We start from the raw sequence: 21,177 nt of genomic DNA on the forward strand, positions 1-21,177 counted from the left end.
TATTTCCTTTCCATTCGTTCTTGCCTACAATATATAATTTTGCCTGAAAGTCATCCGGCAGGAGGCGATGTTTTACACCTGGTAACCAATCAATGTTCTTCCTATGTCGTTTAGAGGTTATCACCATTTGGCACTTCGCAAGGTTCAACACTCCAAATACCATCTGCGTAATCTTGTACGGATCTATCAGATGAGAAGTCACCCATGTTGAATGCAGTCAAGATTGATTTCTTGGTCCATTCGGCTGGGTTGTTGTTATAACATTCGTCCATGAGTTTCTCAGCTGCAAGGTATGATCCGAAATCGTTTGAAACCTGTTATGAAAGGCAAGCTTAGTCAATGAACCGAATAGCAGACATCATGGACTGTTGAGTTTTCAAAGATTCTAACCAAGCCGACCGACTTACGAGGTAGTAATCGTGTTCATACACAGTCTTGGTCAAAGGTTCGTATGTGGATCCTTCGCCGAAAGTGCCGCTTTCAATTGCCTTGAAGACCTCGGCTAATTCGGCAGATCTTTGTTCGAGTGGTGTAGGTTGGTAAGAGTTTGCGTATCTTACACCTTCAACTTGTTCAGTGAGATGACCGAAAAGGAATGATTGATCTTCTCCTGCATCTTCGGCGATTTCTGTAAAACGAAAACAAAACCATCAGTATCTCGAAATCGTGATTGATATCGGAAAAAAGTGGACATACCGACATTGGCACCATCGACTGTACCAAGTAGAAGAGCACCGTTAAGAGCTAACTTCATGTTGGAGGTACCGGAAGCTTCGGTACCTGCTGTACTGATTTGAACTGAAACATCGGAAGCAGGAACAAGGACTTCTGCGATAGATACACTGTAATCGGGGATGAATACAACCTTGAGAAGATCTCCTACGTCGGGATCATTGTTGACTACCTTAGCAACATTGTTGATGAGTCGAATGACAAGTTTGGCGACGTAATAACCTGGTGCAGCTTTACCGGCGAAAATAGCAGTGTGTTTGGCGATCTTCTTCCTCTCCTCGGGGGAAGCCTTTTTGATTCGTAAGTATCGGTAAATGACGGCGAAAAGGTTCAAGGTTTGTCGTTTATACTGTAAGTCGTAAGGTTTCAGCTAACATCCTGTATATCATCTTCCAAGCGTGATAAACTAACCTCGTGGAGTCGCTTAATTTGAGTCATGAAAATACTGCCAATATCTAATGTGATACCAAGTTCGGCTTCAACCAGATCGGCAAGCTATAGTTGAAGGGTCAGTGATTTTTGCTAGGTCGCCAAATCGCAGGATTCGCTTACCCTTTGTTTATTCTCCAATTTGATACTGGTAAAGGCTTTTCTGAATTCCTCGTTCTCCGACATAGGCAAGAGTTGTTTAAGGGTTTTAAGATGGGTGAGCCAGTGATCGTTGCCTAAAGTATGTGTGATAAGGGCAGCAAGTTGAGGGTTACATTGAAGAAGCCATCGTCGAGGAGTGATACCGTTGGTGACGTTAGTGAAGAAATCTCTACCTTTGAATTCAACGAAATCTCGGAAGATAGTGGCTTGTAAAAGCTGACTATGAAGTTCGGCTACACCATTGACTTTAAAAGATCCAACGATAGCGAGATAGGCCATTCGAACGTATTTAGGTGTACCTTCTTCGATAATACTCATTCTTCGCATTCGGTCCATATCGCCAGGCCATCGTTTGGCAACAGCTTGCATGAAATCGTAATTGATTCGGTAGATAATTTGTAAATGTCTTGGTAACAAAGATTCGAACAAGTCGATTTGCCATCTCTCTAAGGCTTCTGGAAGTACGGTGTGGCTAGTGCAACATTGTCAGCTGCCTGATCAGGTCGATTTCACTCTTGAAACTTACTTGGTGTAGGCAAATACCTTGGTAGTGATCTTCCATGCGGTCTCGTAAGATAATTCCTCCTCATCAATCAAGATTCTCATGAGTTCAGGAATAGCGAGAGTGGGGTGGGTATCGTTCATTTGGATACAAACGTAATCGGGAAGTTCGGTCCAAGGGAGATCGAGTTTGGTGAATCTTCTAAGGATATCTTGAAGAGATGCACTAACCCAGACTATGTGATCTGTTCAGCATGTAGTTTCTATTTGCACAAGACAAAGACTTACGGTATTGTTGCATGATACGAAGCTTCTTACCGGCATACATATTGTCATTGGGGTAAAGAACTCGAGTCTATAGGTGATGTTACCAATAAAATCTGTCTATGAAGATAATTGATCACTTACGATGTTCTCGACCTCACTACTGGCGGCGACACTCGCCTCGTAGTTACCAGCTACGCTTTGTCAGCTACAAAAATTTGGAACATGGCGAATGAACATACCATTGAAAGAGTTCAAATCGAACCCTTGAACGGGTTTAGCACTCCATAATCGGATATTGGCACAATTCTTTGTGTTGAAACCGGGGATTGGGGTATCATAAGCTACGGCGAGACATTCCATACCACCCGACCATTTGGCTTTATCAGAATTGGGTACATTTTCTACTGTTCCATAGAATCGAATAGGGTAAGCAACATCGAGTCGTCCGATTTCCCAAGGCTAAACAAGTTGGAGTATGGTGAGCTGATCATTGATATTGCATCAGGAGTCAGACGGATAACTTACGTTTTCTCGGTCAAGCCAGGGATCAGGAGCTTCGAGCTGTTCACCGGTGTTGGAGATGAGTTGTTTGAAGATACCGTAGTTGTATCTGGTACCAATATTATTCCTCACCCTTCAGCAATGCCAAGCGCAACTCACCTTAACCCGTAACCCCAACCTGGAATGTTGAGTGTAGCCATACTGTCGATCTATCACAAGCCATTAGGGTTTGTCTCAAATTAGACTTATCCGATAAGGGAAAACTCACGTAACAGGCTGCAAGTCGACCAAGACCACCGTTACCCAAACCTGCATCTCTTTCTTCATTGAGCAGATCTTCGAAGTTCTGCAGGTACAGGTCAGCCATATTTACTCAGGTGTCTTGCTTTGTACTCACAAAACCAAGTTTTTGGGTGGCACCTTCATATGTATTTCTTAAACCCAAATTGAGTACAGCGTTATCAAGGGATCTTCCAATAAGCCATTCAATGGACAAGTAGTAAACCCGTTTAGGCGCTTTCTTAGTGTGGTGACTGGCTTGTGATATTAGCAGGAAATAACAGGTTATATCGCCATCTCGACTCACAGAGCGGTTTCATTCCATCGCCTATAACGGACAAGTCAGTAAGCAGCTAGTTTATCATCCGGGTGGGTGACTTACTCGAGAAGCCTGTCTCGAACGGATAATGCAGTAGCTTGGTATGCGGCGATCTAGGAGACATTTATCTTAGTCAGCTCGATCATTCTAAATAGGTGATGCCAGACTCTTCTGCATCGTTTAGTTGCCTCGACCAAATGTTCGAAAGACGTCCAGATCACTCGGGGCTTTTCAACGATGTCAAAGAAAGAGAAAACAGAACTCACTGTATCCATATTGTAGGCTTGTCTAGCTAAACTGGTAGTAACATGTCTAACAACGGTATTGGCTACTTTTTGTTCATCTTCATGATCAAATTCTAAATCTTTCAAGGCAGTTTTCCAAGTCTTTTCATCTCCAACAGGCCATTCATCTTCCATAGAGACGACCCCCTTCTGAGCGGGGAAATAAGAACCAGTTAACGATCTAACATGGCCAGGTCTTTCTTTTCCTGTATTTGTGGATTTTCAAATTATCAGTATATGCAGATGCGTATTTGAGGATGGCATAAACCGTCTACAGGGCAGTAGTAAAATGAGGACAATTGTGGTTAAAGACGAATCATTCCAGATGACTTACGTGGAGTTACAATAGGTACACCGATCTGAGAAACATCAACTTGAGAAAGGCCTTTGGGGTGACCAGCAGATAAAGATGATCTTCTGGATAATCCAGGTTGATGGAGACTTGGTGTTCTTGATCCATGAGAAGATTGGGATCTTGATCTGGCTCTGCCAAGACCAACGTTACCTGGACCAGTATAAACCATCTTGTCAGCTTTTTTCAGTTTTTCTGATAAATCACAAATAGAAGAGATAAAAAGTATGAGAAAAGATGACAGTGATCCACCTGGTTCTAATCAAGTAGTAGAGTGACAGACGATGGTTGCTTTGACCTTGTCTTGACCTCGGTCGCCAGACGCACATGCCTTAGTTCGCAGTATCCCTTCTCCCAAGCCTTGATGATATATCCCTGCAATCCACCGACTCCCCCTGACACGTTCGCATCAAAGCATTACCCCGGGAATTATATTCAAGAACACAGGCTGAGAAGAGCCTTATGATAATTGACAAGTAGGCTATGCTTACCAACACCACAGTACAAAGAAAGCTAAACTCACCATCAGCAGTATGTTTATCCAAGTTTTCTTTCGTTAATCCACTCATCTTGAACAAACGAACTCGACTTGTCTATTTTCCAAATGCCAAAAAGCAAGAATAGAGCTTATTGGTTGGTAGGAAGAAAAGAAGAGAAAGAGAAGAGAAGAAGGATGATGATGTGATTGAGGAATGTGTATGCTTGATTATGAATGACAACTACTGTAGGTGGACGTGATTGATTGATTATTATATTGTATGGTGAGTGGGAAAGAAGACCGTCATAAACCTGATCTACTTGTTTGAAGAGTGCAAAGAGTGGACGCCGTCGGCTGTTTTGATCCGACGTGTCCTCTGTCTAGTCTGATCTTCCTCATTATCGTTGGCGGGATCGTCCGATAACGGAATAGGTAACTTAAAAAAACCACCGATTTCAATGATTTCCTTGATCAAGGGCCATTCCGAGCTCTTGTTGTAACGTAAGATACGAATACCTGCATTCCGCCAAGTAGTTTCCCCCCAATCTGGCTATGCTTACCAAAGATACAAGTGGCATTCTATCTAGCGCGAAGAGCAAAGGATACGAATTGAGCATGGACCTTCTTGCTTGGCGAAAGTTCTGACGAAAGATTTACCATCCTCGTCTCGTTTCGATATGGTGAAGCTCGGACGCAAGAGGGACCATGTCAACGCTACTTCAGCTCGATTATCTTCAAAGTTGGTACACGAAAAAGCGAAAGCAGATAGCTGTAACAGCCATATCCTTGGTTGAATGACTGATTGTGAAGTGGTAATAACCTGTCAATATCCAAGAGAACACTTTGAAGACAATGGTGTCCTGGTCAAAATCCACAAAACGATGCTACCTCTCAACCGGCATACGCTGCAATTAAACGTGTAGATCTTACACCTTCAATCGATTAGACCGCCTTTCTAATCCCAAGAGTACTGAACATCCTGCCTCGGTAAATAGCCTGATACTTGTTAAGAACCTCGGACTGTGAACTGTTAAGAAAGTCTTGAGCACGTCTAACATCCAGCTTGCTGTGCTCAGACTCAATTCTGCTTATATACTGACTCTGCTCTCATAGACGACATTGTATACCCTATACTATTTATGAAACTGGAACTCATGTAACCCAGTGGTAGTCAACAGCAGGATTGATTGGTAAGAACGCTTATGATACATCTAGTGTTTCCTTTAGCATCCTGACTGCAACGCGTATGTGTTTTCGAGCGTGTCTTTCAGATTAATTGTACATTCTGAGAGACCGCAGCAAGTAGAAACGGCTTCCGCTTACACCGCATACACACAGTGGTGGACGTGGGATAGTGGAGGTTTTCGGCGTAATCTTAAGCAACCGTAGATCAATGAAAATGCATAAACGTTCCTAAACTCAGGTTCCAAATTGCGTAAGCTGAACATTTTGGTTCTGGCTCTGCTGCGGCATTCAAAATTCAACTTAGGACGGCGTTGCGCGGACAGAGCATACATAGAAATGAGACTCTTGGCCAGTCAATCCGAAATATGTATGCTGCTATGTCATATGCATGGATAAGTGAGTCTGTACAACAAGAAGCTTTCACATGTATGTACTATGTCCGGGTGATCTTTTCGTTACACATAATCGTTGATAAATTTCTTAAAATGACCCGTTAATCCACCTAAGGACAGTCCGATATTTCTACCTTCTTTACCTATCCAACCTCTTATGACATATCCCCACCATCTACTCCAACTAGCTTCATTACCTCCAGCTTTGAATCCATAAACAGCCATCCCAATACCTAAAAACATGATACCTATAGCTAAAGCCGTATTGACTTTATTTCTTGGTATTCGAATTTGTAGTTTCCTCTTTTGTCGCTTGATTGATTTCATCTCTTTCTCTGCTTCTGCTTCAGCCTCTTCATCTTCATCATCTGATATACCACCTGATCCAGGTTTTACAACTTCTACATCAACCATCTTTAACATTTCTTCTGAACTCCATTCAGCTTCGACTTCTTCTTTTTCATATGTATTAACTACACTGCCATCTCCCATGATTTCTTTCCCTCTAATCGTATCCCCGTCCCATGGATATTGCGTCATTAGAGTATCCGTAAGCTGAAACAGTCCGCTAAGCTTGATTGCCTTGTAAGGATTCGCAGTTTCATCTTGAAAATCTGTGTAAACTGGTAGAGGACTCGATTCGACCGGAGCCTCAGGGTGTGAAGGTGTATCTGCATATAATGGTGGTAATCGAACAAACAAAGGGTGTAATAGGGTAGGATCTTCTTCATATTCTGAGCCTAGCTGATGAGCTATTTCGAGCATTTGAGGTTTCTTCAACATCAGGATCTAACGAAATATATTAGCTAGTGCGGCCAAGGCGATAAGGGGAACGAAAATACTCACTGCAGCAGCTAGATAAACAGCTGAGATTGGATTTCTAGCCAGCAAAAAATCGAACATCCGTTGTATCGGTAATAAACTATCACAATCATGTGAGAATAACGTCAAGACCCATGATAATGCAAAGAATGGTAGTGTCGGAACGGGCGATATTTTTGCTGAAAATTTGGATAATTCAGGATCTGCCGCTTTCAAAATACGTTTCAAGATTCTTCAAATTGAGACATACTTTCTTTAGCGTACTGCACAAATGATTCTCTCGGATAAAGTACGAACTCACCTCAGTAGACCCATCATACCCTCCATTCCTGATCCCATAGCATCTCTAACCCTATTCAGACTGACCATTTCTGCACATTTTCGAAGTTCTCGCCGATCTTCCGTGTCCCGATCAACACTGCTATATGCCGGGGGAGGAGAGCCCAATTTTTCTAAGTTTAGATCATCAGACGTCTGAGAAGACTGCGATTCATTCTTTTCTGCTGGTTTTTCACCCAGTCGCAATTTTTCATCTAGATGGTCTATTTGTTTATTCCTCAGATCACCTTCTACCTCTTTAGGTGTAGACGAACCTTCGGAGGTTCTTTGATTGGTCCTTCCTTGACGTATACGATTTCTTGATGATGGTCTAGATCTAGGTCTCACAGGTTTTGGCGGTATGAAAGTCAAGTAAAGTACTGATAAAATATCGTGGTATCCCTATGTCACAACTTAATCGCGATGTCGATCATGAAGAGATGAAGCAGGTAAGCATACATACCTGAAAATAATGCAAAGCGGGATATTTCCTTAAAATGCCCACTATCAAATCGTTCAAATCATCTTGGAGTTCGGATTTGCTCTGTGCAGAGATATCTGTATCCACTTATCAGTATTTATTGACTGGGCATCCGAACTAGATGATCGGAACTGACCTTTAGGGTAAGTTACAAATGACCTATCGGTATCCAGTTTGACTTGTCTTTCGTTAGGATGAAGTCTCAAGGTAGATGGTCCAGCTTCTGACTGATTATTTTGGATGTTGGCGCTATCCGGTGTATCCGGTGTATCTGCATTGCAATCGATACTATCCTCCTCGCTCGAAGTGTTCAAATGATGTGTTTTAAGTAAAGTAGACCTGCATGATAGACGATACAGGTAAACAGAAGATCCATTGACGATCGTTTGTTTCAATTCAGAAATACACTTACCACGCTTTCTTTCTGATCCCGTCTCCACCAAACCCACCAGGTAATGCAGATATCTTTCTTAGTGCTTTAACGTCCTTATCCTGTATTGCTTGACGTGTCCAATTCTCCCGGACTGATACCCATTCTACCGTGTTCGTTCCGCCAACCGGGTCCTCTTTCTCCTTCTCCAGGGTGGACATGTCTTATAATCGAAAAGATTGTATGCAATGTGAAGGGTAATCAGCAATTCATCTCGAAAACGAAAAGGAAACTTCAAATGTCAACAATAGCAGGATTCATCAAACCAACCGTTATCTAGCCTGGTCTAATCTTATCGTCATCATAACCGGTGTCCGATATATAAAACGATCCGAGCGACGCGAGCCAACGTGAAGTACACGTGACATGAGTCATTCTTACTGAAATCGGTGTCTAAGCGTTGTACAGTGACGTTTCAGACTATTCAGACAATGTCAAAGAAAGGTAAGATAAGTTGTCCTTCCTTATTTCTTTCAAAAAGATCATATAAGTAGATTGGAAATACAATAACATCTTAGAAGGTAATCTCTGCCTAACTTTCATCGTTCAGAAAGACGACAGGAAGTCCAGAGTAATCATGTTCAACGCACCTAGACGGATGGGTGGAGGGTCTATCTCATCTTCAGCATTTCTAACTTCGCCTGGGTTATCTTCTTCAGCTTATAATGATCCTTTAGCTTCAACTGTTCCTGCACCTGGAATGAGTGGATTCGGTGATGTAGATCCTTGGTCAGCAGCTCCTACTCCTGCGAGATCTGGTACACCTAGAGATAGTATAGAAGAGATAAGAGAGGGTATAGCCGGAACTTCAACTTCTATATCAGGAGGTAGAGAAGGTTTGAATGGACTAATAAGTAAGCGCAACACGTCGGCCTTGAAGTTTGGTGCATAGTGTCATTAGCTGACAAAGTTGATATCTAGATGATCCGCCACCATTATACGTTTCTCTCTTCGACGAGCTGGATACAACTGGTACTGGTCAAGCATCATTAGCTTCCGTACAGCGCTTGCTGTCTACTTCGAGATTACCTGCTTCAACAGTTGAAAGGGTGAGTTATTATTTCCGAACATCAGTCAGGCTCAAACTATGTACATAATATTGCTGCAGATTTGTAATGTTAGAAACAGTCGTGCTGATTTGCTTTCTATCCGATAGATCATCAACCTTACAGCAAGAGATAGATCCACATTAGCACGTCAAGAGTTTATTTGCGCTTTGGGTTTGGTGGCGTTAGCACAGTCATCTTCTGACAATGAGGACATCAGTATCGAAAGGTTGTCAGCCTCAATACCTAACCTACCTTTACCTGATGTGAAACCATCTACAATATCCCAAAATAATACATTATCTGCACCTCCAACTGGTTATGATATAGGGAATCATGCAAGTTCTTCAGATGCATTATTAACGCCTTCAACATCAACAGGATTCAACGCTTGGGACAGTACACCTCGTCATACAAATGGGTTTTCAGATCATGAAACACAGCCAAACCAAATATCAAGTGGATATAGTGCGAATGGAAGTGCATTTAAATCAGATGGCATTTTAGATGAAAGTCAATTAGGTTATTGGAAAAATTTAGAAAATGTTCAAGTTACTTTGATAACTGAAAAAGAAGGTTGGTTTTTACAAAAGTACAAAGTAGAATCAGATAAACGTTCTTCAGGTGAACCTGTTTCAAGAAGATATAGTGATTTCGTTTGGTTATTAGACTGTTTAATAAAACGTTATCCTTTTAGATTATTACCTTCATTACCGCCAAAACGTATAGGTCGTGAGTGTTTTTCAAGATCTTAAACCTAGATACAAAAAGCATTCGCTGTGCGAAACACTTTTAACATTTATGATTTATCTTTTTTTTTTTAGCCGACGCATCATTTTTAGAAGCAAGACGTAAATCATTAACAAGATTTATAAATTTTATTGTAAATCATCCTGTTATAAAAGATGATGGAGCATTAAATGTTTTTTTAACTGAAAAATCATTTGAATCATGGAGAAAAAGAACAAAAGTTTCTATTGAAGAAGAATCTTCAAGTAAAAAAATAAATATCTCACAAGAAATGTCAATTCCAACAAATTTAAATGAAAAATTAAATTTTTTAAAAAATAATTTAAATAATATTTTAATTTCTTATCAAAAATTAGTAAATTTATTAGAAAAATCTTTAATTAGATTAATAAACCATTCAGCAGATTCATCAAGATTATCTTTAAATTTACAATCTTTAAGTGAATCTTTAAACAAATCTTGTTTTAGATGTACTTCAACAAATGACCAGAATCAGGATGAAAGCCAGAATGGTATTACGAATAATTGTTCGTTATGTCAAGGTGTTGGTAGAGGTTTAAATGATATAGGTGAAAATTGGATTAGAATAGCTGAAGAAACTGAACATAGGGTGAGTGGATCATATCTCAGACCAGCTGTTTGCGAGTGACGCAATGAGGTTGACTTGTTGAGTTACGGTTTTAATAGGTGATAACGATGACTAATCATATTGAATCATTCAAGTCGACAAGAGATTTGTATCTTTCGTTTAGAGACTTGTTTATAAGGCATGACAAATTATCGAAAGACAACGTTGATGGTTTACGGAAAAAAGTGGAAACCAGAAGTAAAAAAATTGAATCGTTGAGAAGTGCCGCTAAACCTGGATGGGAAATTGAAGTTGATAAGCTGGTTGCTGGTAAGTCAGAAGTCAATTGATTCAATTCAAAATCCCTTATAATTCATTCCACTATCGGTAGTAACAATACTTCTAACCAATTCCTAAACCCAAGTTTAATTAGAATACTGATAATTTATGTCAAAACATCTTAATCCTTTTTAGCGTCCGATCAAGATAATTCAACAATAACATGTTTATTATCAAGAAGAGTATTTATAAAAGCATGTATGTGGCATGAATTATCGGTAGTATTCCATTCAAGACAATCCGCACAAATTACGTTAACTTGGAAATCATTCACAAATGATGAGATTGAATCAAATGAAAAAATCGAAAATATTTGGAAAGACTTGAAAAGTAATTTGGAAAATATGCCAATCGAATGAACAGACAATGTACTTTCTCGCAGTATTATTCAAAAGGTTTTCTTAGTTTAGGGTTCCAAGTGATGATTTCTGTGTTGTATGCACTGTAGTGGAACGAGGATGTCTGACGTTGATGTAGATGCTTTATATACTCTTTTTCTGAATGACCAATGTATCTTGTAGTTGGTTTTGTTGTACTCTGTTCTCATCTAATACAGTTCAATGCATTCGTTTACAGTCACCGATGCTATCCTTCAACATGACATTTATAGTATAGAGCGCTGCAGTCGCTTCGTACAGACTGCTATGGTCAAAACACGGAGTCAAGACTGCTTTAGAAGATAAGTCATAAAGTAATTCATCATTTAAACGTATATACGTAAGAGCCTATAATTATTGAACAGGTAGAACACAATGTCACATCGAAGTGCCCACAGTTACTCCACGGCTCCTGGAGACCACGATACTGTAAGCCCCGTAAAGTAGGATCAGACCTGTAGGTTATTGGTGAAACGTGAAAAACTCTCAAACGCAGAAACATCGTTTCACAGACCACAGAAATATCGAATCTTTATTGCCATGTCAATTAATCGGATTTCTTTTCGATCGATGCTGAAGACTCTGAGACTGATTTGGATTTATCATTTTCTTGATTTGCTTGTTCAACTAAAGCTGTAACGGCTGCTGAAGTAGGTGCAGAAGGTTTCAATCCCATTCTTGTGGCTACGTACTAAATGATTTTATGAAAATATCTGTAATTAGCATTCTGCTTCATATTCGTTATTGCCCGAATCGATCCATTACTGAATGTATGATCGAAAACTTTTCAAAAAAAAAAGGCTTACATCTTGAGCAATAACTTCAACTGATGTTCTTAAAATTTCAACTAATCTTTCTTCTACCCATTCAGATTTTTCATATTCAACATCCATCCAATCACTTGGTGAAGGTTGTGAAATAGTTGTAAAAGTTAAAGAATGTTGTGGATCTTTTAAAGTCAATATGAAATATAAATGTTTAAGTGGTTCTGATGGAACAGATGAAGAAGATGTATTATGAATAGGTGGTTCAGGATAAGGTAAAGGTGCTAATAACGGTTGTAAATGTAAGAATATTGGTACTGTCGTTACAGGTACTTGAGCTATTCATGTTTTAAATGAAAATGTTTATCAACAATCAGCCGAAGATACTTAAAAAATTTGATGAGGGGATATACCCATACTCACGATTAGGAGTTTGTTTTCTACCTTTTGGATTCTCATTTTCTCTTGATTGGATTTGATCAATTTCATTCTTTGAAATTTCCCAAGCTTTTTCCCAACCTTCAATTGGATTAATGTTTCTACCTTCTCCCTCTTGGTCTTGTTCTTCTGTTTCTTCTTCTTCTTCTTCACCTCCTTTCACTTGTTTTTTAGATGCTGATGATGGTGAATTAGTAGATGATGGTGACCAAACGATAATCAATTCACCACTTTCAGTTTGTTCTAAAATTTTAATCCATGCACGATAAATTACACCCTCAACTCCACCATATCCAGTCATAGGATGACTTAACCATAGTTCCAGAGTCTCATGTTCTGTTATTGGTGGTGCAACTGTATCTAAAATTGAAGTCAATGTTGATGTTGTTGTATTAACTAAATCTTGTCCTGTACGAAAAGGAAATAGATCATATCAGTAAGAATATCATTTTAACCATATATGACGTGAATATCTTTACAGAGTTGTATGGACGTGATTAGACTTACTCAATTTCTCCAAATCAACACCTTTTACAATTCCACCTAATCTTTCTTCTGCACCTTTTCTTAATTTATTTAAATCAACATTTCCAACGACATTTTGAACATTATTTAAATTTACACCTTTTACACCTAAATTTTCTAATTGATGTGTAACACCTTGTACACCTTCTTGTTTAACTTTTTTATATTGTTCATCAGCAACTTTTGATGCTTGTTGTAAAGCTGATGTTGCTGATGACCAAAATGAAGATACACCCCATCCACCAGAGTTTGGTGAACTAGTTACAGGTTGCGTTGATACTGTAGTAGGTATATTAGAAGGTGTAGGTTCTGTTATTGTAGGTTGAGTTATTGGTGTAGTTGATCTTGGTGTTGAAGAGGATAAAGGTTTATTTGTTATCGATGTAGTGGATGATAAAGGTGCACGTTTTTGATTAATTTGAGCTTGTAAGAAATCTAATGCTTTTTGAGCTTCTTCATCATATTTACCACCATCATCCTTTGAAGTAGGATTGACTATTTCCCTTGAAGCAGATAATGATTTCCTTGAGCTATCTGTTGACCCTCTAGGTGTAGCCTCTGATGCTGTATTACCTACGGCAGGATTCAAAGCAGCAGAAGCAGTGGCAGTGTTATTGACCGAATTAGGTTCATCTGATGGAGCATCTTCCAAATTATCAAGATTTGATAAGAAATCTAATGCTTCTTCAGCTTTGGTCTTCTTTCCTTTAGGTGGCATGATGATCAAATTGGACTTGAGTGAATTGTATTCGAGAAATTCCAATAGTCAAGTTGATTGAATCTAGCAATATAGCTATCACTGGGAATATCTTGAGCAGGTCATTAGTTGCATGGTATAAGTTATATAGTTACGCGTTAACGTCTTCCGGTTAATGTACTACCACCCCACCGTTCGTCATCCTCGACCTCATCACACGCGCGCCTATCTTTATGCTTGGCATCTTAAGCAGGTTAGGCCTCCTGTTAACCTCGCAATTCAGCAGTTCGGATCTACTGGTTCAGCTCCGAAGAGACCCAGTAACGGGTATGTTAAATAATAAGCTGTAGTGATTCTGATGTTTGAGTACTTTAGTACTTAAGCTATTTCATTCTCAATCCAATTTCGTAATCACATACCATGTCAAATCCTCTATACGCAGTAGCAGATTGTAAGTACAATTTCTGTTCAGATTTGTGACTTCCTTCGATCAAGCTGATCAAATGATTCGTATCAGTCTGCTTGATACCCATGGGGTTACCTCAACCTTCGGTCGGACCTGAAATAGCTGAAGTGCAAAGGGTATTAGAGAAATCAGGATTAGAGTACAAAGTAGGTCTTCTTATATCAAATGCCAATCATACATTGAGGCACGAGCTAAGTATTTAACTATACTCTGACAGCTTCAGTAAGTGAAATTCATAGGACAATGATATTCCAGCAAGAAGATTATCTTAGAGAGACATACTTTATAATCGTAGCGGTTACGGAACAAATCTTGAAGGTCCATGGGATGATGTGATGAGAGTTATAGGTGAATGTCATCAAGCTGTACATGCTTTAGGCTGTAAACGAATTGCTGTAAGTTTGTGGTATTTTCCAGGTTCTTCAATTCCCTCTTTCATATCTGTTAATTTTCATGCAATTTTGTATGTAGACCGATATTAGAATAGGTACAAGAACAGATAAATCAATAACTTCAGGTGGTAATGATGGTAAAGTACAGAGAGTTGTAGATATACTTGCATCAGAAAAGAAATAGAGTATATGAAATACTTTCATCAAAAGGATATTTGTGCCATGTTGTCGAATTGCATTCATTCCTGCATATATCGATATTTAGTATACAACAGATTCTTCTTTGATTTCAACGCAAATTGGCCAAATTTCAAAATTATTATGGTGTTACTGTTTATTATTTTCTTCTTCACCTTCGACTAACCATTGAGCAAAATTATCTAATCTCTCTCTTTCTTCTTTATCGGCTTCATCATCATCCGCCAAAGCATTTATTCCACCTGATTTACGGAATCTCTCTTTCCCTGTGTAAATACCTGCGTAAATCTACATATATACGAGATATCAGCTTTGATCTGTGATAAATCATGAATAGAAGGGACGTAAATGAAGCAGGTGTAACGGGTCGTCAAGAAATGAATTGACTTACGACTCTGCCATCAAAATACCTATTATTCATTTTCAACACACATGCCTGAGCCGCTACTGAATCCTTGAATTTTATGGTCATGACACCATCTTCCTCTTTCTGCGATTGAGGGAAAACATTCATCAGCTTTACAATTAGAGTTCTAGACGTTATAGCCGATACATGTACTTACATCATACAATACGACACTTGTCACCGTTCCGAGCGTCTCGGCCTCGTCTCTCACTTCCTCTTTCAATTCGAGCAATACTCCAGGATCTTTTTCAAGATCTTCCAATGTAAACATCCCTTTTAGCACTACAACTCGGTTGAATCGGTTTGACAAGGGTGCTGGAGCACCTCCAAGAGGTGCAGCAGGATCATCTGAATCGTCATCAGAGTGCCAAGATATTTTACTGTACGACAAAGTCAATTGTTAGCCAATCCAGTCGTCTAGGCAGGATATTATGGTGTGACCTGTAGTGTCTCAACATACATTTACAGAGATTGCTGTTATACTCACCTTTGCATAGTTTTTATTCTTTTTGACATTTTATGTTTTTCTTCTGCTGATAATTTTTTCTTTTCTTGTCTTGGATAAGCATGTTCTGCTGAATCTTTTTTATGTTCAACATTGTGTTTTTCATTTTGTTTTTCTTTATTTTCATATTCTGCAATTTTTACTTTCATATTACCATAACCTGAACCTAATTCTAATTCTGTATCATCTAATAAAGTTATAGCTAAATTGACTGAACCTTCTTTGAAATACATAATCAATGCATCACCTTTGAATTTACCTGTTTCATCATCATAATATAATTTTATTCTTGGTTCACCTTCATCATCTATCAATAATACACCTGCTTTGGAAAATACTGAAGCTAATAATTCAACTGTAGTATTAGGCGGTAAATTACTAACCCAAACTGCTGTTTTTTTAGGTGCTGATCCTCCTTGTTGTTGTTGTTGCGACTGCTGCTGTTGACCAGAAGATGAAGTACTAGCTCCATTCGAATCATTGTTATTGCTATTACTGTTTAATGTGTTTGAGGTATAATCTTTTTCACCCTTCTTACGTTTTCTGTTTCGTTTTTCATCTCTAGCAACAACTGCATTTGCTGGCGTCTGTACAAATGAGGGATCAGTTCCATCTACACAAGCTTCATACGTGAATATTTGACAACGACTCACACTTTCATCGACGCCTGCTACAGAATAAGCTGCCTGCTGTGCTTTCCATAATTCCTCATCAATCTGAGACAAGAAATGTCGTCAGCATATCTTGGCAAGAAATATGAAAAAGTATGAGGTGAAATGTGAACACACTAAAGGAATCCATGCTTGACCTGTCCATTCGTATTCCGTACCATCCTCATCTTCGTATTGCCATTTTCCAGCGGTCTTGTCGAAATGAACTCTTGGATCTTCTTCGAATTTACCGGGAATAGGCGCATTTGCAGGCATCTTGAGCAAACGAGTGAATTGATTCTTGACTTTTTCCTGACAGAGATGATGATAAGATTGAAGGTGAGAAAGGGTGAGCCAGTCTTGCAATTATCTAGATGATATTATGGGAGGTTGTAACATTCAAGTGTGATCCATGATTTTATGTTTTTGTTAACTGTTAACAAAGTAAAGGATATATAGAACATCGATAACACGTCATATTTGGACCACGTGTATTTGATTCCGCTGTCCTCCACATACAGTCAACCAAGCTGGACATCGGATTCCGGTCATTTCAAAAGCATTTAGCATTTCAGTCTTTGAACATTTCTTGCTATTCTTGCTGATCTTACTATCTGTTATCTTTATACCCTTCAACCTACCCTGCTCTTGAAAGAGCAATGTAAAGACAGGTGCAGGAGACCAGTTTTGTCTCCAAGCACTGCCAACAGAGGTATATCAACAATCTATTTGTGTACTATACCATTCATCACCTCTCTCCAGCTTACTTTGGGTAACCGCGCGCGACGGTCATATCGATAAAAGATAATAAGATCATACCAAGAATAAACGCGGTTCTGATAATCACAAAATAACGCTATTTACTCGACCCTCAACATTCGATAACATCCATAAGACCTTTCTTACATACCCCGAAACTCCTCATCTATATCCTCTCGCTTGAAATATCTTTCAACATGCATCGGTTAACGAAAGCCCGGTCACAGCATTTCGCTTCTTCACCTAGAAAAACAAATTCACCTTTAATAACAAAACATACTTTATATAATGGTAAACATCCACCTAAAAGACGTAGATTAGGTTCAGAAACGTTCTTTATATCAAGATCTATTCAAACTTCAGAAAGTGATTCTGAAAATGATGATGATAATAGTGAAATAGATGATGAATTACCCAAAGCTGAAAGTTCAAATTCACATTCAAAATCAAGAAGTAGAACAGTAAATTCTTCTTCTATGTTGCCATTAAGTTCTGAAATAGGTCAACAAACTATAAATAAAATATCAAAATCCAATAATCGTAAATCAATATCAACAGCAAGGAAATCTCATTCAAATACCAACACCAATAGAGGTAAAGGTAAAGCCAAAGCCGAAAATCAGAATGCCACGTATATCAATGGGAATGGACATGATGTTTTTGGTAGTGAACCTATAAATGATCATGAAGATGAATACGGGTCATCATCAACTAGTCCTAGAAAGAGGAAAAGATCACATATGGATCCTGATTCAAGTGTTGATTCAGGCAGTTGGATCGAAATGGATGAAGATGAAGAAGAACCCGAATTTATTGCAGAAAGTAAGGTGCATTTCTCTGTTTGATACAAGTGGTCACTGATATATCAATCTGTAAACATAGGTGATCAACATTTGATAGACTCAGCTCCAGCATACGCATTGCATCGTCTGCGGAAGGCTGAACTAATCAGGTTATGGAAAGTTGCTGGGATGTGGAATCAAGAGGATGATGCTGGTTCCGTTGCCTCCGTGGATGACGAGAATGATGCTGGTATGGGTAAAAAGGATCTTGTAGATGGTCTGATAGCGGCAGTAAGTTGCAATTCTGTTCTATATGTAAACCTGCGGTAGTCATTGGCTGAACACCCAGTCCTTTTTCAGAGAAAACCCTTTGATCGTTTGATATCGCCTTTACCGTCATCACCCAGCAGAATGTCACCTCGCCGCAAGGCCACCATCGATTCTGTAACTGAAATGACAAGACTTCGATCTTCCACTTCATCATCCCATTATCATTCACCATTTTCCTCTTCTTCTTCAGGTAATCGCCCCATACGAGGACGTCCAGTCAAAGATTTGGAAACTACTCCTAAAGCCAATCCTCGAACAAGGTCTAGAGTTAGATTAGCAGAAAGCACGTTAGTTCGGACAGCTCCAAGACGAACGAAAGACAGAAGAAAGTCCATGATCAAAAATAACTTCATGGGGAGAAGTAAGAGCATGGGAGAAGAGAAAGGCGATAAGAAAGCTAGGTTTGGTGATGATGTGAAGAGTCCCGCCAAAGCGCTGAAAGAGTAAGTTTCCTCATCTTGCTTTAACAAACAATAGTTACCATCAATTGAGCTGATGTGAAAGGATAGTCGTAGAACAAGACGTTCTTCGACTCTCTCTTCGGCATACACTACAACAGATACTTCACAGAATGGCGATTCTCCTGCACCTCGAGATACACCACGTCGTATACGGAAACAAGCTGGCCCTCGCGGCTTCACTCCAGCACGTCGAACACAAAAATCACTGCCTCCAAACAAACCTTCCGGTGAAATGGTCAATGGACATATGGAAAGTGTAGCCGACGAAGTAGAGGGGGATACTGAAGACGATGAACCTACACCCATAGTCAATAGACTCCGATCTCGCAGCGGACGCGGCAGCTTCGTCAAGGAAATGTCCAGTGAAGTAGACGCGGATGACGAAGACAACGAGGATGATTTAGAAGTAGACACTCTGACTGTTCAAGACGATGATTCCCCTGCTACTTCAAGAAAGTTACGAAGTCGCGACAAGTCCACTCAGTCGGGTACCTCAATTGCCAGCTCCAAAAAAGGTAAAGCATTGCCAACCAGAGGAGCCAAGAAAAAAGCTATAGAAGCTTTGAAAGGTGGAGAAAGCGATACAGAGATGGAAGTCGACGAAGATATAGTGGCTACTAGTGGAGAATTAAGCGGAACGCATGATGAGGATATGGAGGAAGAAGAGCAAGAGGATGAAGGTCAACCTGCTACACCTCCACGTCCACGTCGGTTAACTCGAAAATCTTCCCGTCATACAACGGTAAACAACGGTTCTGATGAAGATGAAACCGCTGGACCTCCCGAATCGGACCTTACAGTAACAGCTGATTCTCCGTCTCCAGAACCTGAAGAAGACATTCTCGCTACTCCCGGTCAAGTACATACAACACGATCAGGAAAAGCTTTTGGTGTTATGCAAAGTCGTAGAAAAAGGCTTAGGCAAGAAGCTCGAGATGACCCTGACATGGATGTCGATGATGAGGAGGACGAAGAAGAGGAAGATGAGGAAACCGATGAGGATGATTCATTCGAAACCGGTATGCTAATTATCACAATCCCTATCAAGAAACCATGCTGATTTATGCGCTTGCTTCCTAGATGTCGATTTAACTGATGCAACTATCTCATCATTAACGCGATTACTTCGAGACGAGCTTGTTCAGATGTGCGAATCACGCGGAATCGAAGTTGGAGGTACTAAACCTCAATTAGCGAAAGCGTTGATAGATTGGAGGGATGAACAGAAACGACCTTCTTCATCAACACCAACAATACATTCTGATCCATCTTCACAAGCTACAGCTAAACCCACATCATCCTCAAAATCGTCAGGTACTACAAATAACAGAACCAAAAAATCAAAATCAAATAAAAAGATTATACATGCTATTGGATCAAATGTACATGTTCCAGGTAAAACTACACCTGTATTACTTAGAGATCACATTCACGCTACGGATCCTGCTACTCCACCCATTTCAGATGAATCTAATAAACCTATTGCATCTGAAGCAGAATTAAATCTAGATTTACAAGAATTAGGCCTAGAAGATAGTATTATAAAACCTTCTCAATTGACTAAATTGGAAAAAATCGGTAGTGGTGGTTTCAAAGAGTAAGTCATTCTAATCATCCCACCCTCGTGTAGGTAAATTAGCTCATGTGGAATATACCTTAGCGTCTTTGTGGGTAAATTGAGAGGTCGAAAGGTAGCTATTTCGGAATTTAGAGGACATCTATCAGAAAGTGAGTGGTGGCCTGTGATCGAATACGACTCTGTGGCTAATCCCACTTTATCTTTAGTGGATATCCGAGAACTTAAGCTACTTGCAGAATTCAGTCATCCAAATATCGTTCGATTTGTAAGTTGTTTTGGAACGGTGGTACGAGTCTCTAATACTTACCTGATCCTCCATAGCGTGGTATCTGCATACCGGAAGATACAACCCATGTTCCATGTATGTTAGTTAGTGAATTATGTGAAAATGGTGATTTATTTGATTATATTGTAAGTAACCGCAGTGTAAATACACGATCACAAACATCACGGCGCTAACCGCTCCTATCAACTTCATAGCGAAATGTACCCTGTCCAAGTCTAAGAAGAGTGTTGAACTTAATGTTGGATATAGCAAGGGGATTAGAATATTTACATACTAGGAAACCGTCAATTATACATAGAGATTGTAAATCCTCCAATATATTGATAAACAGATCAGGTCAAGGTAAAGTTGGTGATTTTGGTTTAGCTAGAGTCAAAAATTCAACAAGATCAATGATTAGAAGTTTAGTTGGTACCGTCAATTGGCAAGCACCAGAATTATGGCATCCACATCCTAGATATGATTATAAAGTTGATGTATTCTCAGCTGGTATGGTTTATTGGGAAATGATGTCTGGTTGGATTGGTGATAAAGTGAGTCTAGGCTGTCTTCCTCTAGATCAAGGTATTATATATGCTGACTGTGGATAAATAAACTAGAAATATCCTTGGGAAGGACATAATGAACATTACATTTACGATGCAGTTGGAACAAAACATAAACGACCCTCTGTAGCTGGATTGAGAAAACATTGGGGTGATGAACCTGTCAATTTGATGGAAAGAATGTGGCATCAAGATCCAGCTGAAAGACCTACTATGACAGATGTCGTAAATGATTTAGAAAGTTTGATTGCTGAATTGCGATAAAATCGTATCAAATATCTTGATTTCAACAAGTGGTATGTTGTGCCCTACTTTTTGCTTTTTTAACAACATTTTTACAACATTACAAAACACGTTACTTGCTTTTTTCTTTCACACATTT

At 39.4% G+C, this 21,177-nt stretch overlaps 7 protein-coding genes across 7 annotated transcripts; 3 read left to right on the forward strand and 4 right to left on the reverse strand.

Annotated features, from left to right (window-relative positions):
* Positions 1–110: 110 nt before the first annotated feature.
* L201_006270 (uncharacterized protein) lies at positions 111–3,998 on the reverse strand (the record flags this gene model as incomplete). Its single annotated transcript, XM_066221992.1, has 17 exons — positions 111–314; positions 408–628; positions 697–1,081; positions 1,144–1,227; positions 1,285–1,795; positions 1,850–2,060; positions 2,113–2,179; positions 2,233–2,282; positions 2,331–2,550; positions 2,617–2,701; positions 2,752–2,801; positions 2,861–2,938; positions 2,990–3,125; positions 3,179–3,199; positions 3,254–3,303; positions 3,457–3,680; positions 3,809–3,998. 17 exons carry the CDS (start codon positions 3,996–3,998, stop codon positions 111–113), a joined length of 2,787 nt encoding a protein of 928 aa, XP_066078089.1.
* A 1,946-nt stretch (positions 3,999–5,944) lies between these two features.
* On the reverse strand, positions 5,945–8,093 carry L201_006271 (uncharacterized protein; the record flags this gene model as incomplete). Its single annotated transcript, XM_066221993.1, has 6 exons — positions 5,945–6,670; positions 6,728–6,935; positions 7,005–7,423; positions 7,485–7,579; positions 7,639–7,841; positions 7,915–8,093. The coding sequence occupies 6 exons, from the start codon at positions 8,091–8,093 to the stop codon at positions 5,945–5,947; spliced, it is 1,830 nt and encodes a 609-aa protein (XP_066078090.1).
* Positions 8,094–8,509: 416 nt separating this feature from the next.
* Positions 8,510–10,994, forward strand: L201_006272 (uncharacterized protein; the record flags this gene model as incomplete). Its single annotated transcript, XM_066221994.1, has 6 exons — positions 8,510–8,786; positions 8,854–8,981; positions 9,089–9,710; positions 9,803–10,338; positions 10,416–10,626; positions 10,771–10,994. The coding sequence occupies 6 exons, from the start codon at positions 8,510–8,512 to the stop codon at positions 10,992–10,994; spliced, it is 1,998 nt and encodes a 665-aa protein (XP_066078091.1).
* Positions 10,995–11,559: 565 nt separating this feature from the next.
* Positions 11,560–13,457, reverse strand: L201_006273 (uncharacterized protein; the record flags this gene model as incomplete). The annotated part of the gene is made up of 4 exons (XM_066221995.1): positions 11,560–11,703; positions 11,819–12,114; positions 12,200–12,622; positions 12,722–13,457. 4 exons carry the CDS (start codon positions 13,455–13,457, stop codon positions 11,560–11,562), a joined length of 1,599 nt encoding a protein of 532 aa, XP_066078092.1.
* Positions 13,458–13,856: 399 nt separating this feature from the next.
* On the forward strand, positions 13,857–14,478 carry L201_006274 (uncharacterized protein; the record flags this gene model as incomplete). Its single annotated transcript, XM_066221996.1, has 4 exons — positions 13,857–13,887; positions 13,954–14,041; positions 14,198–14,297; positions 14,374–14,478. 4 exons carry the CDS (start codon positions 13,857–13,859, stop codon positions 14,476–14,478), a joined length of 324 nt encoding a protein of 107 aa, XP_066078093.1.
* Positions 14,479–14,621: 143 nt separating this feature from the next.
* Positions 14,622–16,329, reverse strand: L201_006275 (uncharacterized protein; the record flags this gene model as incomplete). Its single annotated transcript, XM_066221997.1, has 6 exons — positions 14,622–14,780; positions 14,884–14,982; positions 15,056–15,278; positions 15,386–15,990; positions 16,057–16,119; positions 16,192–16,329. The coding sequence occupies 6 exons, from the start codon at positions 16,327–16,329 to the stop codon at positions 14,622–14,624; spliced, it is 1,287 nt and encodes a 428-aa protein (XP_066078094.1).
* A 680-nt stretch (positions 16,330–17,009) lies between these two features.
* Positions 17,010–21,059, forward strand: L201_006276 (uncharacterized protein; the record flags this gene model as incomplete). The annotated part of the gene is made up of 10 exons (XM_066221998.1): positions 17,010–17,634; positions 17,695–17,885; positions 17,955–18,367; positions 18,434–19,404; positions 19,466–19,982; positions 20,046–20,113; positions 20,171–20,229; positions 20,286–20,375; positions 20,445–20,783; positions 20,850–21,059. The coding sequence occupies 10 exons, from the start codon at positions 17,010–17,012 to the stop codon at positions 21,057–21,059; spliced, it is 3,483 nt and encodes a 1,160-aa protein (XP_066078095.1).
* Between the last annotated feature and the right edge of the window lie 118 nt (positions 21,060–21,177).

Source organism: Kwoniella dendrophila, chromosome 8 (assembly GCF_036810415.1).
Source record: "Kwoniella dendrophila CBS 6074 chromosome 8, complete sequence".
Lineage (NCBI taxonomy): Eukaryota > Fungi > Basidiomycota > Tremellomycetes > Tremellales > Cryptococcaceae > Kwoniella > Kwoniella dendrophila.